Genomic DNA, 18410 nt, shown 5'->3' on the forward strand with positions numbered 1-18410 from the left:
TACCACCTGCTTCTTCCAGTCACCTGACGTTCTCCTGTAGGCCCAAGGAGCCCAGACACCCACAGCCAGGACGTGTGTCTCCATTTTGGCAGCAAGATCCCTGTTGATCCCCAGAACAGCGAAGGCGTCTTTCAGACACAGGAAAGGTGGCACACAGGAGTTTGGGGTGTGCGTGCCTGTGCGCCATTTCCCCGTTTCCCCTGCTTTGGGGAAGGTACAGGTTCGTCGAGGGGACTGACTTTGAACTGGCATTTGATTTAGAATGTGTTGACTGTCTGGTCATCTCCGAGCACAGTGCCTGTCGGCACGTGGCTGCACATAGACAGAGGTGTTTTTCAATTAAACCGTAAATGGTTCTTTTAAAGAATGTTGATTTCTGCTTTATTTCAGAACAAAATAAATCACATAGTATTGAAAGACCTGCTCGATCCAATCAGAGAACTCTATGAGGATGTCAGAAGGAAAGCCCTGATGCGATTGGAATACGAAGGGCTGCACAAGAGCGAAGCCATCACCACTCCTGGCGTCCGGTTTCATAATGACCCCGCTGGCTATGCCATGAACAGATACGCGTACTACGTCTGCTACAAGTGCAGGAAGGTACGAGAGTGCTCAGGAGCCACTGGTGATGCGCGCAACCAAGACGTTAAAGTGCAGGCTGCTATCTGATTATCCTTTTTCTTTAGCCTGAAGTTATAAATGAGACAGCGTCCAAGTTTCAGGATGAGCTTAGTTACTGAATTTGTCTTTAGGACTCGCTTTTTTTTTTAACCTGCATGAACTTTTACCAAAACGTGTCATATTTCTGCGCCACGTTAAACAAACTGTTTCCCACAGTTGCCGAATCCCGTTGGTTCTTGAATGATCTCTTACTTGACCCTGTTGATGATCCCGTTTAGAATCACGACTTCCTTAGCTTGGGAAGGAGAACTTGTGATGTTCTCCTTCCTCCATGGCTTTCAGATGACGGCCCGTCACACGTTGTTCTCTGAGCCTCTGTTCTTGTCCAACAAGGCCTCCTCGCCCTCTGTAACATCCAGGAAACCTCTGGCTCCACCTCCATCTGTGGCATTTGGACCTTCCGAAATACAGACACAAATTGTGTGCCAGACATTGGGATTTCTCACACGTGTCCATTATTACACTCAACATCCCCGGCTCACTTAGCAAAGATAGCTTCAGATTTCTCAAGCCCCCCACTTTTTTTTAGCAACCTAAAACATTTTCCATTTTGATGATGACAGCCCTTTTTTTTTGGTAGCTTTCTTAACCCCTCCATTACATCCTTAAACTTAAAATGTTACTAATAGACTAATGTACTTAGACCTCGATCTAATTATGTCATTCTTCTGTTTATAAACCTAAAGCCCTGCCCACCTCCCAGATTTCATCCCCAGTAAGCTACAATGAGCCTTTAACTACTAGCTCCTGAACTGCTTCCAGTCTTAGCGAGGTTAACTCACTCATCTCTGGACCATTGCACGTGCTGCTTCACGACCCGGGATGCTGTTCTATGCCTCCTGTGCATTTTACTCTCTCCTGCCACCCCCGCCCAGGCAGCCATGCTCACCTACATGCCTCAGGTCTCGCCTCCTCTCCAGATGTGCCGGCCTCCTGCGCACTTGCACATACTTTGGTGTCTTGTGCATATGTCCGAACACTAGATATTCCACATAGTGACTACTCTTACACTGTCTCTCTCTCTACCCCAGTTATTAAGTCCCATGCAGGCAAGGCCGTCAGCTGTCTGTCATTTTGCCATGCTTTGGTAGCTTGTGTGTTGCTGTGTTGCTGAAAGCTATGTCCACTGGCGTTTCGAATACCTGCAGGGTCCCACACAGTGAGCAGGTGTCAGCAGAGTTTCCAGACTATGAGCAGACGACAAAGAAGGAATCGGCTGCCCACTTCAGAGGAATTGGCCACTGAATTGTCGGTTATGGAAGACCTCATGAACAGAAGCAGAAGATTGTCTTTAACTCTTTACAGGGGTAGAAAATCCCGTCTTTTCTCCCATAGAGCAGCTGGTGGTTTTGAATTACTGACCTATCCAGGGGCAGCCAAATTCACAACCGCCACACAACCAGGGCTCCGTTGGAGAAACTCGTACCAGCAGCCGAATGAAGCCAGCAGCCGGCTGCAGGACACATCGTTAATGATCACAGGTAAGCCCAGGCTGAATTGAAGAAAATGAAAGCAAGTCTCCAGCCTTGAGTCTGTGCCACCAGAATTTCAAGACCCTCTCGGGAAAGGCTTTGACGCATTAAACCCTCAAGACTGACAAACTGCGCGATGGGACCAATAACATGAAGAAAACAGAAGTCTTTAGAGAGGAAAGAAAGGAGCAATCACAGCAGATGTCAGGAGAGACTCTGAGGCTTGCCCTTCATCATAGAGTAAAGCAAATGGAAGAAATGATGGAAATCAGAGAGCTGAGTTGAAAATTTCAAAGAGCAATTCAAGAAGATAAAGTAAAATATTATAGTGAAATATGCAAACACACAGTTATAATATTGAAATAGAATATTAAGTTTATCATATCTTTAAGAAAATTGTCAATCCTCAAGTGCTAGTATTGAAAAATTCTATGGGCAAAATATTGAATGATAGAGGAAACATTAAAAGAAGACGAAAAGAATGTTCCGGGTCACTGTACCCCAAAAAGCTAGTCGCTACTCAACCATGTCAGGAGGTAGTATATGAGCAAGAACCAGGGTGCCGAAGGAAGACGTTCTAGCTGCACGGGAAGCCAGCTCTGCTAGCTGCACAGAGCCAGCTCTGCCTCAGGAGAAGTTCAGTCAGAGTCCTCCTCAGAGGCAAGGGTGGCTAGACTTTGCCTCACGTACTTGGACATGCTGTCAAGAGGGGCCAGTCCTTGGAGAAGCACATCATGCTTGGTCAAGTGGAGGGGCAGCGACAAAGAGGAAGACCCTCCACGGGATCGGCACAGTGGCTGCAACAATGGATTGAAACCTAACCGTTGTGAGGCTGGAGCACGGCTGGGAGGTGTTATCCTTGTGGTACACAGAGGCCTCCGTGAGTCGGACCTGATATGATGGCGCCTTACAGCAGCAGCAACGAGGGCGACAACTGTACTTCACTCATTTCTGTGTCTCTACCAGTGGGCACTGGTGACATAGTGGTGACATCTTGGGCTGCAATCCAAAAGGTCAGCAGTTCAACACCACAAGCCACTCCACAAAGTTGGGGCTTTCAATTCCCATAGAGTTACAGCCCCAGAAACCCACAGAGGCAGCTTTACCCTATCCTGTAGAGTCACTGTCAATCAATATTGACTTGAAGGTCGTGAGTTAAATTAATGCTTATTGAATTAGACAATGAATAAATGAGTATGGATGAATAAATGCAAGATGCAGAGTACCTCAGTGTAACACACACACACACACACACACACACACACACACAGAGAGAGAAACACTAAATAGATAATGCCCAAGAATCCACATTTGCATGCACCCAGAGAAAGACCCAGTAGTGTTGCTGCTGTCGGGTGCCTTCAAGCCACCTTGGACACTCGGAACCCTTCCCCCGCAGCACAGAGCGGCGCAGTGGTTCCATGCACTCCCGGTGTTGCCGCCACGCTGTCGGTCCTTCTGATAGAAGGTCTTCTTTTTCGCTGACTCTCCCTTACCAAACAGGATACCCCTTTCCTGCTACCGGTCTCCCCTGATAGCATATCCAAATAACACGGGAGGAACTGTCTCTGTCCTTGCTTCTGAAGGGCATTCGGGTGTGCTTCCCAAGCACTACTTTCAGTAGTCCGTACCGGCACTGCACTCTACGTGTATCAGTTCTTTTGGGGAGACGGCTCCCGTAGTCGTTGTCCAGCTGTCACACGCGTGTGAGACCATTGAAAAGATCATGCTTGGGTGAGGTGCACTGATTCTCCAAGTGATCTCTTTGCTCTCTAACACTTTAGAGAGGTCTTGCGCAGTGGTTTGCTCAGTGCAGTAACGTGCATTTGTCAAAGTCGTATTGCTACAAGTAATAAAATGCTGTTTCTCTATGTTTAATACACTAAACACCGCAAGTGAACATAATACTACTTCAGTGGCATGTGCGTGACAGTCACGTGACTAGAAAGCTCTTCTGGGATTATAGGATTGAAACAACTAGACTGGCTAATAGGCTCCAGGGCAAATGGAATACATTTTGGCAAAACTGACCTGGTCATTTGTAACTTCGGTGCCAACAGAGCCTATCTTTTGACCTGTTCTTCAGAACCAGCGATAGATTGATATTGACTCTATCTTGCTTATCCTTTCATTTTAGGAAGGCTGGCTACTAAATATAAATACAGCTTTTTGGATACGTAACATAATGTACATTCAGATCATGCCACTTTTATTGGCCTCATTTGTTTTTGCTTAGCACAAACACAAGTAAATCATTCACCACATGTCTGTAATGAACACCGTTGGGTTCCTGTAGGTAGTGCAGCTTTCCAAGCCTGAGCAACGTTCTCAGTAGGACAACTAAATTTCCCCTTTTTGTTTAAAGTGTTGGCATGATTAGTAAATGCTTGAAACTTGTTATGATGTTTTCTTCACCACTAACCTCGGGATTCGAAACCTGTATTAATAATGTTTTTTATTATTGTTCTACAGTAATATAATTTGGGGATTTCTAAGCTTATTTTTTAAGAGCTCTAGAAGAAAACAATGCTGCTTAATCTTTCTAAATGAAAAACACAAAAGCAAAACTTCATTTTTGGGAAGTGTGGTTTCTTGTCACTGCTTAGTGTGCTGTCCTTGGTATGCATGTGGGTCTGGGTCTGTTCTTGCCTCCAGAACCGATGGAGCAGCAGTGTGGGTGAGCAGTGGCCGGAGATAAGTGTGTCTCCTCTAGTTGCTGTGACCCCTCGTCACGCTTCTCTCCACTCGTAGGCTTTCCTGGCGACTTCTGTGACCCACGTGCGCTCTCTCCACAGGCATATTTTGGTGGCGAAGCCCGCTGTGATGCTGAGGCTGGACAAGGGGACGACTATGACCCCAGAGAGCTCATTTGTGGCGCCTGCTCCGATGTGTCCCGGGCTCAGGTGAGCAGAGCATGTGACGAGAAAGCGTGGTTTAGAAACGTTCAGCTCTTTTTAACTTCCTTCTCTTTTTTTTTGTTTTTTGTCTTTGAAGTAATTATATGCCCGGTCGCGTAAACAAGCCCTGCCATGGGATCATTTCCAACTCAGGGCAGCCTGGAAAACAGGGAGAACTGCTCCCGACTACTCTGTACCGGCCTAGACAGCCCCCCCCCCCCTCTCGGAGCGGCTGGTGATTTCAAACTTCTAACTGAGCAGTTCGCAGCCCTCCGTGTGACCACTGTTCCATCAGAACTCTGCCTACTCTGATAGGAATGGAAATCAGGTCTTCCCTCCAGGGTGTCCTTGTATTCGTACTTCATTGTATAGTTTTCCCAATTATTTCCTATCAGTTATTTCAACAAGATAGTATTTTCCACAGGTGCTCCATTTTGTGATTGTTTCTTTTCTAAACTGTTAAAATAATTCCTTTTGTTTTCTTCGACTTGCAATCAAACATTCATGTTTTTCCCCTGTGAAATAGTCACAATTCATCTATGAGATTGGCAGCTAGGTGAGATAATAATACTGCAAATTGATAGGTCAGGAACCATCGATAAGAGAACTTGCATGGGTGCTTCAGTTACTAGATGATGGCAGGACTGAGGGCTTTGCCCAGACCTATGGACAGGGGACTTCAGAAAGCTCCTGGAGAAATTCCATTTTTGCACAAACTTTTTGAAGCCCCCTTAACGATTTCTCAGTCTATTTGAGGAGCTCTGTATGTTCTCACAATATGAATTGCTAAGCCATGTCGACTCTCTTAAGCATAACCGGTGTCATCTTAATGTAATTCTGTGTCTGTTTCCTTGCTGTAGATGTGCCCCAAACACGGGACGGACTTTTTGGAATATAAATGCCGCTACTGCTGTTCGGTGGCTGTCTTTTTCTGTTTTGGAACAACGCATTTTTGTAACGCTTGTCACGATGATTTTCAAAGAATGACAAGTGTTCCTAAGGAAGAACTGCCACACTGTCCTGCAGGTAGGTCTACAGCGTGTGCTAATTAGGACAATTTTATTAAAATTATATTACAGCTCTTTGTTCCACGTGACAGAGACTCAACTCAGACTAGCCTGAAGAATCACAGGGAATTTGTTGACTTCTCTAAGAGTATGGTTTTTCTAAAAAAAAAACAAACCACATTCTTGAGTGAAGGGTGAGAACTGTATTTGGGTAGATCTTTTGGAGAATGTGAACAAAGTTAATTAAAAATTGGTAACATGATTTAAGAGGCTGTGTAATAATTGAAATTATCAAAGAATAATGGAACCTGTTAGAAGGATTTTGTGAGCTTTCCCGCCCCCCTTAAAGAAGCTTGGAATGAGAAAAGGGACTGGCGATTATTCTAGAATGACTGGGAAATGGCAGTTTAGTGAGGTGCAGAGAGAGCTGAGTAGGTCGGCCTGAGAAGCCCTGAGTTTATGGGGGAATGGATACCTCTGTGAGAGACGGGAACATGAGTGGAGGTGCACACCAGGTAGACAGGTATGTGTGCGCTTAGGGAAAAGACACACGCATGTGTGATGCACCCAGCATCGTGGAAGCTGTGAAACAGTTGCTCTGATCCACCACTTGTGAGGATGCCGGTGCGGGATAAGCTGTGTGTGAGGGTCCCGGGCTACAAACTACATATAACAGAAAACAAACTCACGGCCATCAGGTCGATGCCAACTCAGGGTAGGGCTGCCCCTGTGGGGTTCCGAGGCTGTTACTCTTCTTTACGGGGACAGAAAGCCCTGTCTTTTTCCCGCTGTTTGTGAGGATGCTAGTCCTATCTTTGTAACCTAGTGGAAAGCTGTTTGATGATCAAAATTACAAATCCATTTCTCCTTCAACATCTCATTTCTGGAGCTAAACCTACACATGCAAGAAAAAAATGTTTTTTAAAGAACAAATATACAACAGTTTTCACTGCAGTATTGCTTATAATCGTAGTAATAATAATTTGTAAACAACCTAAGTGTCCAGTAGAGAACCAAAACCAAACCCACTGTCATCAAGTCAGTGCCGACTTATAACGACCCTGTAGGACAGAGCAGAACTCCCCCTCTGTGGCTTTCTGAGATGGTAAGTCTTTATGGGAGTAGAAAGCATCATGGGTCTCTCATGGGCCAGCTGGTGCTTTTGAACTGCTGACCTTTGGGATTTCAGTCTGAGACATAACCGCTGAGTCACCAGGGCTTCTTAGTGTCCAGCTGGGAAAATGTCAGATAACCACTACTGGGCACCATCATAGAAGAAGAAGAGTGAGGGTGGAGTTTGTATGTAGCAGTCTCGAAAGATCACTGGGGTAAATGCAGTCATTGGGTGCTAAATGAATGCCACAATTGCAGGTCAGTGTATATAGTGTGGAACCCTGGTAGCACAATGAGTTAAGCACTGACCTGCTGAGAAGTAGGTTCGAACCCACCAGTTAGTTACCTGTCTCTAAGAGGGATCCAAATTTTACTTGAAAAAAAAAATTTTCCCCCCTATGTTTGAAGGGAAAAATAATAGAGAAGTAAGCAATCAGTCAGAAGTGTCAGGGAGCACAAGACGAAGGCAATGGCGGCAGGGCTGAGACAAAGGCTCAGACAAAGGCAGGGCCTCCTCCTCACCACAAACCCACATGATGGTCCCTGTCAGCTGACAGAAGGGGGTGCCGCTCCCTCAAACTACTGTGAGTCACAGCACTGGGAGGAGTAAGGCATGGGCCAAAAGAAAGCTAACCTGGACTCTGAGCATTTTCTCAGAGATGTCTCACTTGCATCATTTTTACCACAGCTATAAGACAGGGCGTGCTCACACGTGAAGAATTCAGGCACAGGAAGGCTACAGTCCTGGCCTAAAACCCTGCATTTTGCCTGAGGTGCAGTCTCAGAGCCTGGCCAGTTCCTCTGGCTTGGCCTTTCATTAGAGAAGGGTAGCCTCATGATACTAACTGAGAAGACGGCATGTAGTTTACATAGCAGGACAGAGAGATAAGTTCTCCAGCCACCGTCCACCCCGTTAGGTCTTCTTGTGAATATATGGAGAGGGACAGGAATTGAGACTCAGAGGTTGAAGTAGATTGTTTTCACGGCACGCTATGAGTTAGCATTGTCGTGCCTGATTTACACTTGAGGGACCCCTAGAAAAGCTAGGCCAATGTTCCCTTCATTTCCTCATCTGCAAACTGAAAGAGTTCCTGTCTCCTTTGGTCATGAAAACATTCCAGGAGTTAATACAGTAGAATGAGGCCTTAGTAGTAAAGACACAATTAATGGTGGTAGAATAATTTGGAAAAAAATAGTGGGGATACTAAAGAACTCAGTATCCCTTGAGTTGTGCCTATTATGAAAGTATCTATTTCACCACAAAAAAACCTTTAAAATAATAAGCATTCAAATGTGTACAAGTTTCTAAAAACTGTTATTCTATTTTTCCGTTTATATTAGATTTTGAACTCTTTGAAGATCGGGGCCATTTACTACTGTTTCTCTTTATGTCTTTAGCAGCTAACATAACATTGTTGAGCCCTTAGGCTCTTAGTAAATATTTGGTGAGTAAATGGCCCCTGATTTTTTACTCACCCAAGGGTCATATGCTGCACTCGGTCTGAGCCACCGCTAGATGGCACTTGAACTCAGTCCGCCTCTGAGAGCCAGCCTTCCTGCCCGCTCCCTGCATCAGGAATAGTGCAGTGTGGACTCAGCTAGGAAAACTGCTCTGCTCTGTAATTTACAGCCGAAATAATTAATTTCCAAATAAACCTCTGGTGTACCCCCAGCTTGACCCATTCTGGGGCCGTAAGCCTGTGTGTGTTCCCGAGGTAGTGCTCACTGACACACTTCTGTCTGAGGTTAGGTTAGGGCCGACCCCTATTTCTTTAGGTCAGGCTTCGGTTTGTTGTTGTTTGGTTAAAGTGATAGTAACTGACGTTTATTATTCACATGTGTCAGGCTCAGTGTTCTTACAGATACCCACGTATCATTTCTCGTGTGTTCCTTCTATGTCAGCAAAGTGTTCGGATCTAGAAGAGGTCAGTTCAGTGAGCCCTCCTTCCCCGTGCAGCTGGATAAGGCCGGTCCATCCAGTTTCATGTATTTTTCTCTCCAACAAAATCACACTTGAACTCCAGTCCTTTGGGAAAGGAATGTTTCATCCCTGCTGCGCATCCCACGTTCCCAAAGCTCAGCCCCTCCTCCCTGCGCACCAAGGCTCCTTGTTTGTAGGAGAGCTAGAAGCCTCTTTCAGAAGTCTTGTGGAACACATGGTTAAAGGACATTTGCATAGTAAACTTTCCATAAAGTTTCTTTTGCATAGACACTTTTTTAAACTTACTTTGTGCTTGTAACATTTTTTAGATTTTTTTAAAAAAGACAAGTCCTGGTTTTTTGTAAACCTAGTTTATTTGATAGTTAACTATAAATTTTTACCTTCTCCAAAGGATTTCTTCCAATTACTCTACTACATTTTGCTATTCATTTCTAAAGCTGATTAATTTTTGTTTTTCTACTAATCTCCCTTCAGATACTTCACCAACCTGTTCATCTTCCTGTTATACCAATGCGTATTTCTTTATCTTTAGTTGAGGGAGACAGGGTAGCATTATGTATTTACAACTTAAAATTTATTTCCAACTGCAGGAAAACATTCATAGGAAACCTCTGTGCTGTCTGATAAACATTTTGCTCTGACGATTAGAAGACTTGTTTGCATTTGGGACTGTACTTGCACGGCTGCAGCCCCGTTGTTCCTTTCATAACTTAGCAGGGGTTGGTGGGGTCGTTGTGTTCTGATTGCATTGTTGTGCCTCCTCCACAACTCTCCCAGGTCCCAAAGGCAAACAGCTGGAAGGAACCGAGTGCCCCCTCCACGTGGTCCACCCTCCGACGGGAGAAGAGTTTGCGCTGGGCTGCGGAGTGTGCAGGAACGCGCACACTTTTTAGAACACCAGACTCCTTTGTCCCCAGAGAGGACAGGTGTCTCCATCCCCCGAGAGGAGGTGGTGAAGTTGAGACTCTGCTCAGGAAAAGGCGGGGCCATTTTTACACCCTCAAACATGCACCATTCACAGTGCAAGAAGGATGCCAAATACCAGGTACATAATTCTTGCTGTGGAAAGTTTCCCTGTTATTTTGGTTTTATCTTCTTTTTGAACCAAGACATCAGATTTGTGAGGTGTTTGCATGTGACCATTCCCGTCATCGGCTGTGAAGCATTGGACATTTATAGATAATTGACAATAAAGAATCGCCATGCCCATGGACTAAAGAATGATGCTTAAAAGCAAAAAAATAAAAAGAAAAGAAAAATAATCATTGTTTATTGTATACTGCCTTTTTGTAACCCTGTACAATTGCATCATGGGTGGGGATAAAAAGAGGAATATTCTGGTTTATTTCCTAGACTGTTATTTAAAAAAAAAAACAATGTGTAAGGCGGTATATAAATGTAATAAGTATCACACTGTATATAAAGATATCAATGTTTGTCCTGTATAAGAATTACTAAATTACAAATGCAATTTCATTTAAACTTCTAGGTTAAGTTTGAGCCTGAAATTTCAATGAAGTGCAATACTGAGTGTGCCTCATTATCTTGCAACTGTAAACATATTGGAATGTACATGTCAATAAAACCACTGTACATTTTTATACAGTGATAAAGTCTGACAACCGAGTAAGGTGATATTTCCGAAACAAAATGTAAACACCTTTAACGTTTAAAAAACACCCATTGTGCCTGGGGAATAAATCCCACCCCAGAGAAATGTGCTTCACAGCCCCATCAGGACTCAAGTAGGTTCGAGAAAATGGGAGTGGGAATGAGGTTTGAAAAGAAGCCCTAATGTCCCCGTTACTTCAACTGTGGGCTGATGGGCACAAGGTGGGTGTGGGTGGTGCAAACCCATCCGCAGCTCCCCCGGAGCAAGATGCGGCTATCAGCTCCCAGGAAGGTCCCAGATAGGGTCGCTGTGAGTCAGAATCGACTCAAAGGCAGTAAGTAGGTAATGAGGTTTAATGTTGAAATGAAACATCAGTAGGAGATAACATCGTGTGTGTGTACATAGATATGTAGACATAGGTTTAGTTTTCATAATGAGAGAGGAAAATATATATTTGGCAAATCAACCAAACCCATCCTACTACCCAGCAGCAGCAGCCTTTTGAATTGTGAAGCCCGAAGACAAGCTCAGTTCAGACTCCAGCTCTTTTCTGGCTCTGTGATCTTGAAGCAACGACTTACCTTTTCTTACTCTGCATGTTTCAGAAACATGAACACCTCATCTCTATCAAGTGAGACCGGATTTACAAAGTGCTTTATCCCCCGATAAAGTAACAGATACAACATCTATTCAACGCTGGGTAACAGACATGGGATTAATCCTCCCACAACATTATAGAATAAAGCACTGTTGATCTCTCGTCACCAAAAATATTACCCAAAAAAACCCCCAAAAAACCCTAAGAGATAGTGAGTGATTTGAACTGGATTTCAGCTGTGCAATTTGTCAGAAAAAAAATTTTTTGACATGTGTAGCCTGGTTTCTACAGTCCAAGATCTTCCTACTGTAGCATCCTGCCTGTTACTGTTACATTGCCAGCTGGTTCCATGACACGAGTAACAGCTGACGAGGAGCAGGGTACCTGTGGAGTGGGCACAGTGGCCATCCTGAAGAAGACACCATTGGCTGCCAGGGCGCTCAGTACAGTTGGAAGGAGCAGCAGCTGTGGCTTTGACTTTTCCTTTAGGAGGGTCCCAGCCCCAGGGAGCGACATCGGCCCATAGCTTCCTTTGAGCTCTGCCTCAGGTGTTGCTCCCAAATGCCTGAGCACCTGAGCGTCCCAACTCCTTTCAGAGAAAGCAAGCCTGGCTGCCCCGCGCTGCCCCATCCCGCAGGCGCTGCTCCCGAAGGCCGGGCACCTGCAGCCTTGCACATTTTGTGCTGGCATTTGCTTCCCAGAGGACCTGAGTTGACCCAGAAGAACGCAAGAATCTCATTCCCGTCGAGTAAATTCTTCCTCTCAGCAACCTGTTAGGACAGGGTTGAACTGCCCTGTGGGTTTCCAAGACTGTGTTTCAGCGCTTCATTTTTTTCAGACAAAAAACATTCCATTGTATGAATGTACCATATTTTGTTTTCCATTTGTCTGTTGGTAGACATTGGCCTCTTTCTACTTTTTGCTGTTATAAGTAAGGCTGATTATAAGCAAGGACAGTCATGTATACATTTTTGCATGGAGTATGCTTTTAGTTCTTTTGAGTACACAACTAACAAGTAGAATTGCTGGATCGTGTGGTACGTCTTTAGCCATTGAGGTATTTGAAGAAAACTTCCAAAGCGATTGTACTGACATCCACTTCAGAAATGCATGAGGGCTTGGGTTTCTCCACATCCTCTATTTGTTGTTATCTGACTTCTTTATTATTGTTACTGAAAGAGCTCTGGTGGTGCAGTGGGTTGATTACACACTGGGCAGCTCACCACAAGGTTGACAGTTCAAATCCAGCAGCTTGCTCCACAGAAAGATGAGGCTGTCGGCTTCCACAAAGATTGATAGCGTTGGAAACCCACAAGGTCACTTCTGCTCGGTCCTATGAGTCAGAATGGACTCGTGGCAGTGGGTTTTGGTTGGTTGGTTGTTCTGAGTGAGTCTTTATTTATAACCATCCTAGTGGGGGTGGATGGCACTCTGGTGGCTCAGCAGGAAAGCCTCGCCTGCCTTGTGAAAGACCCAGTTTTGTCTCCTGGTCATTGTACCTGTGGCACAGCCACGTCCTCCCTGTCAGCGGAGGCTTGCCTGTTGCTACAATGCTGACCTGTTTTCATCAGAGATTCTAGAGTAAGATGTACCAGGAAGAAAGGGCTGGTGATCTACTTTCAAAAATCAGCCAGTGAGGAAAATATGACTCACAATTCTCTGAGCGGGTAGCCTTTCACTCTGTTGTAAGTCGCATCACCATCAGTGAAGGGGCTCCCACTGGAGGCAGCTAACGAGGCAGTGGAGGAAGTGGCGTCTTCCTGTGCTCTGGATGCCCCGAGCCTTCATGAGCATCTTTGCGGGGCCTCATCGGCCAGCTTTGTATCTTAAGTAGAGAAATAGCCACTCAATTCCTTGACTATTTTTTTGGTTTGGGATTACTTACTTATTAAGTTATAGGAGTTCTTTCTATATTCAGGATTCATGTCCTTGATCAAATCTGAGAAATTTTTGTCAAAAATGATTTTTTTTCAAAGCTATGTATTTAATTTTTTTTTCTCAAAACAACCTTATCACCTTCAAGGAATTCTCCATTACACTTAATACATTTGTCAAATCAATTCTATTCTTGGAAACACTTTTCAAACTCATCTGTTTGGATGGCTGACAGCACCTCACTCATTTTTTTCTTCACCTCTTCTACATCATCATATCGCTTCTCCTTTCAAGGCCCTGTTCATTCTCAGAAACAAAAAGAAATCAAACGAAGTCAAGTGAGTCAGGTGCATGGGGCAAAAGAGGCATGCTGTTTTTTGCCCAAAACTGGTGCACTGAGATGGCTGCATGAGCAGGAGCACTGTCATGGTGGCAAAACGTCCCCCGTCTGCCACAAATCAGGCCTTTTTGTCATACACTGCTAAGCAATCTTTTCAGAACCTCCAAATAGAAAGTTTGATTAACAGCCAGACCTGGAGGAATGAATTCTTGTGTTTGTCTGCGTAAACAAGGGAAACAAATCCACAGTGACTCATGTATAAGAGGGTTTTTTGTTTGTTTTTTAATCAGTTTATTGGGACTCTTACAACTCTTGTCACAAACCATACCCCTTTTGTATCCGACAAATTTGTACATATATTCCATCGCGCTTTTCTAGACAGTTACTTTGCATTGAGCCCTTGGGATCAGCTCCTGCTCCCCCCCCCCAACCCTCGTGGCCCCCTGATAGATTATAGATTGGTAATTATTTTCAAATCTCACTCCGACCACCGTGTCCCTTTCCCTCTGGTTTCTGTTCTTTTCCCCACTGACCGGTGGTGTGTGGTTATGTACCTTTTTTTTTTTTGCGATCTGTGCACACTCCCCTCCCCTTTTGGTATCTCTATTCCCATTCCTCTTCCTGGGTACCATGTGTTGTGAGTTGTGTCTCTTCCCTATACCTATGTACATGCTCCTGTCTAGGCAGCACTGAGGTCGTGATCGCGGGGTGGGGGTGGGGGGTGGGGGGAGTGAGGAGGCCTCCAGAGAATAGAGGTATATTGCGTGACCCATTAGTGCTCTACTGCGCCCTGATTGTCTCATCCCCTCCCTGCAACCCCTCTGTGGGGGGATGTTCCATTGTCCATAGATGGGCTTTGGGTCTCCGCTCCAGCCCCCCTCCAGTCTCACCAATGCATTCTTGTTTGTTTACTGTGTGTTGTGAACCTACTGATGCCCGTTGCCCAGTCTCAACACCTCACGATCTCACTGGCTGGTGTGCTTCTTCCATTTAGACTTGTTGCTTCTCTGTTGGATATAAAGGGTAAGTTTACATTCAGAAATCATCCCAACCCCCTCCAGCCCAAGCCTGTAAGTCCAACTTAGCCCATATGTCTGACACCAATCTACAAAGTCCACCTCAAACTCACAAAACGCACACAATGACACCGAATGCAGGAGGATCACAGGCCAGTGAGTAGAAAGTCTTTGAATCCAGAGGCGGTGTAAGAATCTCAGCACTGGTAGGAGTCTCCACACGGCTTCTCCAGCACCCAGGACTGCATTGGGGTAGGTCCATGTGGCTTCTCAGGGATGTCTCACAGGAAGTAAGCCTTGCCTGCTGAAGCAGAGAACCAGCTAAGGCAGCCACACACTGGTCCAACCATAGGAGAGCAAGAGATGAGAACTACAAAGGCGAGGCTCACCGAGCCATTTATCTCTCTGCCCTTCAATTAATCCCACATGTGTTTATCGGTCAGGTTGCCACAGTAAACCTTAACTATCTCAAACTCCAATTGAACTATGAGTTGATGTTTTTGTCCTTTCAGAAATTTGATGGACGTCCAGAACAAGGTTTGTCATCAATCAACATTTCACCTTTTTTGATATGAGACAACCACTCGTTCACTTGAATTCTACCCATAACGCTATCCTTGTAAGCTGTGATCAAAATCACAATATTTTCTGCCACATTTTTCCCAAGCAGGAAACAAAATTTCACAGTCACATGCTGTTCTCTTAAATTGGCCACCACCACACAAAAAATTATGGTTCAAAGCGAAACTGCTTCTACAGAAAAAGTTCACTGATCAGAGAGCACCTTCCTAGGTGACGCTACTGAGTGCACTAACTCAGAGTGAGTTGCTCGATGCTCGCCTAGTGTGGAAAATGCGTATTATGAAAGCTCTGCTCAGCACAGCTCAATGCCAGTTTTGGTGGGGGGGGGGTACCCCCTCATATGTGATTGGCGAATATTTTCTCCCATTCTCCTATTTGTTTGTTCACCTTCTTAGTGAAGTGCTTTGAAGCTGAAGAGAGAATCGTGACAAGGTCCAAATTCTTGTTTGTTGCTTATGCCTTTGATGGCATAGGTAAGCCTACTTTGGCAAGCCCAGTGTCATGAGGTCTCAGCCCTACATTTTGTTGGGAGAGTGCTGTAGATTTACCTCTTATCGTTACAACCTCAGTCCATTTTAATTCTGCATATGATATTAGACAAGAACCCAACTGTGTTCTTCTGCATGTGGCTATCCAAGTTGTCCTCTGGTTACGCATTAGGCTGCTAGCCCCAATAGTTTGAAACCACCAGACAGTCCTTAGGAGAAAGATGAGGCTTTCTACTCCTGAAAAGAGTTAAACCCAAAGGAGCCATTCTAACCTGATCTGTCTGGACACCACACTCAGAATTGACTGAACGGCAGTGGATTTATCCAGTTTCCCAGCACTGCTTGTTAAAATGATAGTTCTTTTCCCACTGGGAAAGTTCTACTAAATTTACCATCATTATAAAAAATATACTCTCTCAAGAAGAGCTGAGAACGACCCCTGGATCGACCAGAGCCTGCGTGCCACCGCATCCCCTCATCCAGCGCCTGCGCCCCGCCGTGCCCTCACCATGCCCAAGAGAAAGGCTGAAGGGGATGCTAAGGGAGATAAAGCAAAGGTGAAGGATGAACCTCAGAGGAGATCAGCAAGGTTATCTGCTAAACCCGCTCCTCCAAAACCAGAGCCGAAGCCGAAAAAGGCCCCTGCGAAGAAAGGAGAGAAGATTCCTAAAGGGAAAAAGGGGAAAGCTGATGCTGGCAAGGACGGGAACAACCCTGCAGAAAATGGAGATGCCAACACAGACCAGGCTCAGAGTGCTGAAGGTGCTGGAGATGCTAAGTGAAGTGTGTGCATTTTTTATAACTGTGTACTTCTGGTGACTGTACAGTTTGAAATAGTATTTTTTATCAAGTTTTTATAAAGATGCAGGATTTTGTTTTACTTTTTTTTAAAGCTATGTTGTTAGCACACAGACCACCTCATTGTTGTCTTTTGGGGGGAGGGACAAATGTCAACACGCTGTCTCCAAAGCTGGATGGAGTGAAAGACAACACTTTGCCCTGCTAGTTTTGAGAGACTCCCTCTGGGGTCCCAGGAGGAGGGGGGATTCCCTGACATGACCCACGTTAGCCCCCTTGGCACCAACACCTTGTGAGGGGGGAAAGTACAGCTTTGTTTTGACATCCTCCACCCCTTCTTCTCTTTCCCCTCTGCTTTCAGCACAGACTTGACTCCCACAAACCCAGACACCTGTTGGGACCTGACCTCAAAACATTGGCTGTTACTTTATCGGGCGATCTGGACTTTCCAGTGACGCCGTCCTCATGGCATCCCTCAAACGAGCAGCGCCACCTTTGTTCAGATTGGCAATTCTGCGTGTCCATTTCATTTTCTGAAAGTCAGGGTCGGCTCGTGGAAAGTTAAATGTGAAACGTCCACCCTCACTCTAAACCTTCCCCGTTCAGAGCACCAGCTGAAGACTTCAGTGGGTTTTACAGTGGCTTTCTGATTTTGGTAGTCCATTGAAGAAGGGAGTTTAAAAGTTGTTTTATGCTTTTAATGATCGTCTGCCCATGTCCTGCCTGAATACCATGATTGTTTATGAAAAGTATCTTTAATAAAGCTGGATACAATTTGGCTTGGGAAAAAATGTACTCTCCAAGCTCAGTAATCACTTTTATGTTGTGGGCGTTGTGTTTTCTGGTCAACTTGCAAAAAGGGGTGGGGTCTAGCCTGTCAATCAGGTTGCATCTTGATGACCTTATTTGGAGGTACCACAGAGATAAATAGCTCACTGAAGGCCAGATACACACAGACTCTGCTTTGTATTCCTGCTGACAAGATAAATGGAGCTACACTAGAGTCCTGGAGCTGGAGGAGTCACATGGAGAACCCTGCCCACCTTGAGATGCTTCCACAAGACTTTTCACCCACTGACCTGTGATCGTCCTCCAATGGGCATCATTGCATGTGTCGCGTGAGTCTGAAGAGGAATTTATAGATTGGTATCGGACATCTGGGCTGATATCAGATTTATGGACTTGATTTGGACTGGCTGAGATGTTTTCTCAATATACAATTGCTTTTTTATGTAAAGCTCTCTTTTACACACAAGTCTCCCTGGATTTGTTTCTCTAGTCTACACATGTTGACCTCCAAACTTTCACTAATAATTCCCTTGATACTCTTAACTTTGGCATGTTGCGTGGTACCGAAGACAATACAAATCATTCAATGCCAAACCAAACCCACTCCCATCGAGTTGATTGAGGCTCATAACAGCCTTATGTAGGGTTTCCAAGACAGTGAATCTCTGTGTGAGCAGAGAGGCTCATTCTTCTGTGGAGTGGAACAGAGTTTTTGAAATGCCGACTTTGCCATTAGTAGTCCTAAGCCTAACTCATATGTAGGAAGCCATACCTGGAAATCGTCCCCCAAATGACGAGGAACATGGCTGGGAGAGTGCAGTGAACTGGAAGGAATCAGTGAAACTCTTCAGTCTTTGTCACATGCAAGTGAGGTCTAGAGGACTTGGAGGATTGGTCCATTTTGCCATTCCACTGGGCATAAAATGAACCATTGCAGACGCAAGAACAGAGACTCCCCCAACTGTAAAGAAAGAAGAGCCAGGTGTGAAATGAATGCGAGATTGCGGTGGCAGCAGGGGCATCAGAAGCTCCCACATGGAGACTGTGAGGCAGAGTAGCCGGTTTGCCAGCCCACCGAATGAGTTGAGCGCATCTGGTGCCCGCATGCTTGGTGCATGGCTGGAGTAGAAGAATGAATCACTGACATGGCATCTGGGTCCAGGTTAAATGATGGAGCCCTAACCTGTGCATCCAAGCAGA

At 45.2% G+C, this 18410-nt stretch overlaps 1 protein-coding gene and 1 pseudogene across 11 annotated transcripts in view; both read left to right on the top strand.

The window, feature by feature from the left end:
- MYCBP2 (MYC binding protein 2) overlaps positions 1-10688 on the top strand; it is a 253443-nt gene extending 242755 nt beyond the window's left edge. For 8 of the 11 annotated variants that reach the window (XM_075562947.1, XM_075562949.1, XM_075562951.1 and 5 more), the window contains 4 exons: positions 391-600; positions 4949-5056; positions 5911-6076; positions 9890-10688. In XM_075562947.1, the coding sequence (XP_075419062.1) occupies positions 391-600; positions 4949-5056; positions 5911-6076; positions 9890-10005 (600 nt within the window). In that variant the 3' untranslated portion in view covers positions 10006-10688. The remainder of the gene's footprint in view (positions 1-390; positions 601-4948; positions 5057-5910; positions 6077-9889) is intronic. The other 3 variants (XM_075562950.1, XM_075562956.1, XM_075562953.1) reach the window with 1 other exon arrangement.
- Positions 10689-16109: 5421 nt separating this feature from the next.
- On the top strand, positions 16110-16405 carry LOC142461662 (non-histone chromosomal protein HMG-17 pseudogene; annotated as a pseudogene).
- Positions 16406-18410: the final 2005 nt, after the last annotated feature.

This window comes from Tenrec ecaudatus, chromosome 11, assembly GCF_050624435.1.
Source record: "Tenrec ecaudatus isolate mTenEca1 chromosome 11, mTenEca1.hap1, whole genome shotgun sequence".
Taxonomy (NCBI): domain Eukaryota; kingdom Metazoa; phylum Chordata; class Mammalia; order Afrosoricida; family Tenrecidae; genus Tenrec; species Tenrec ecaudatus.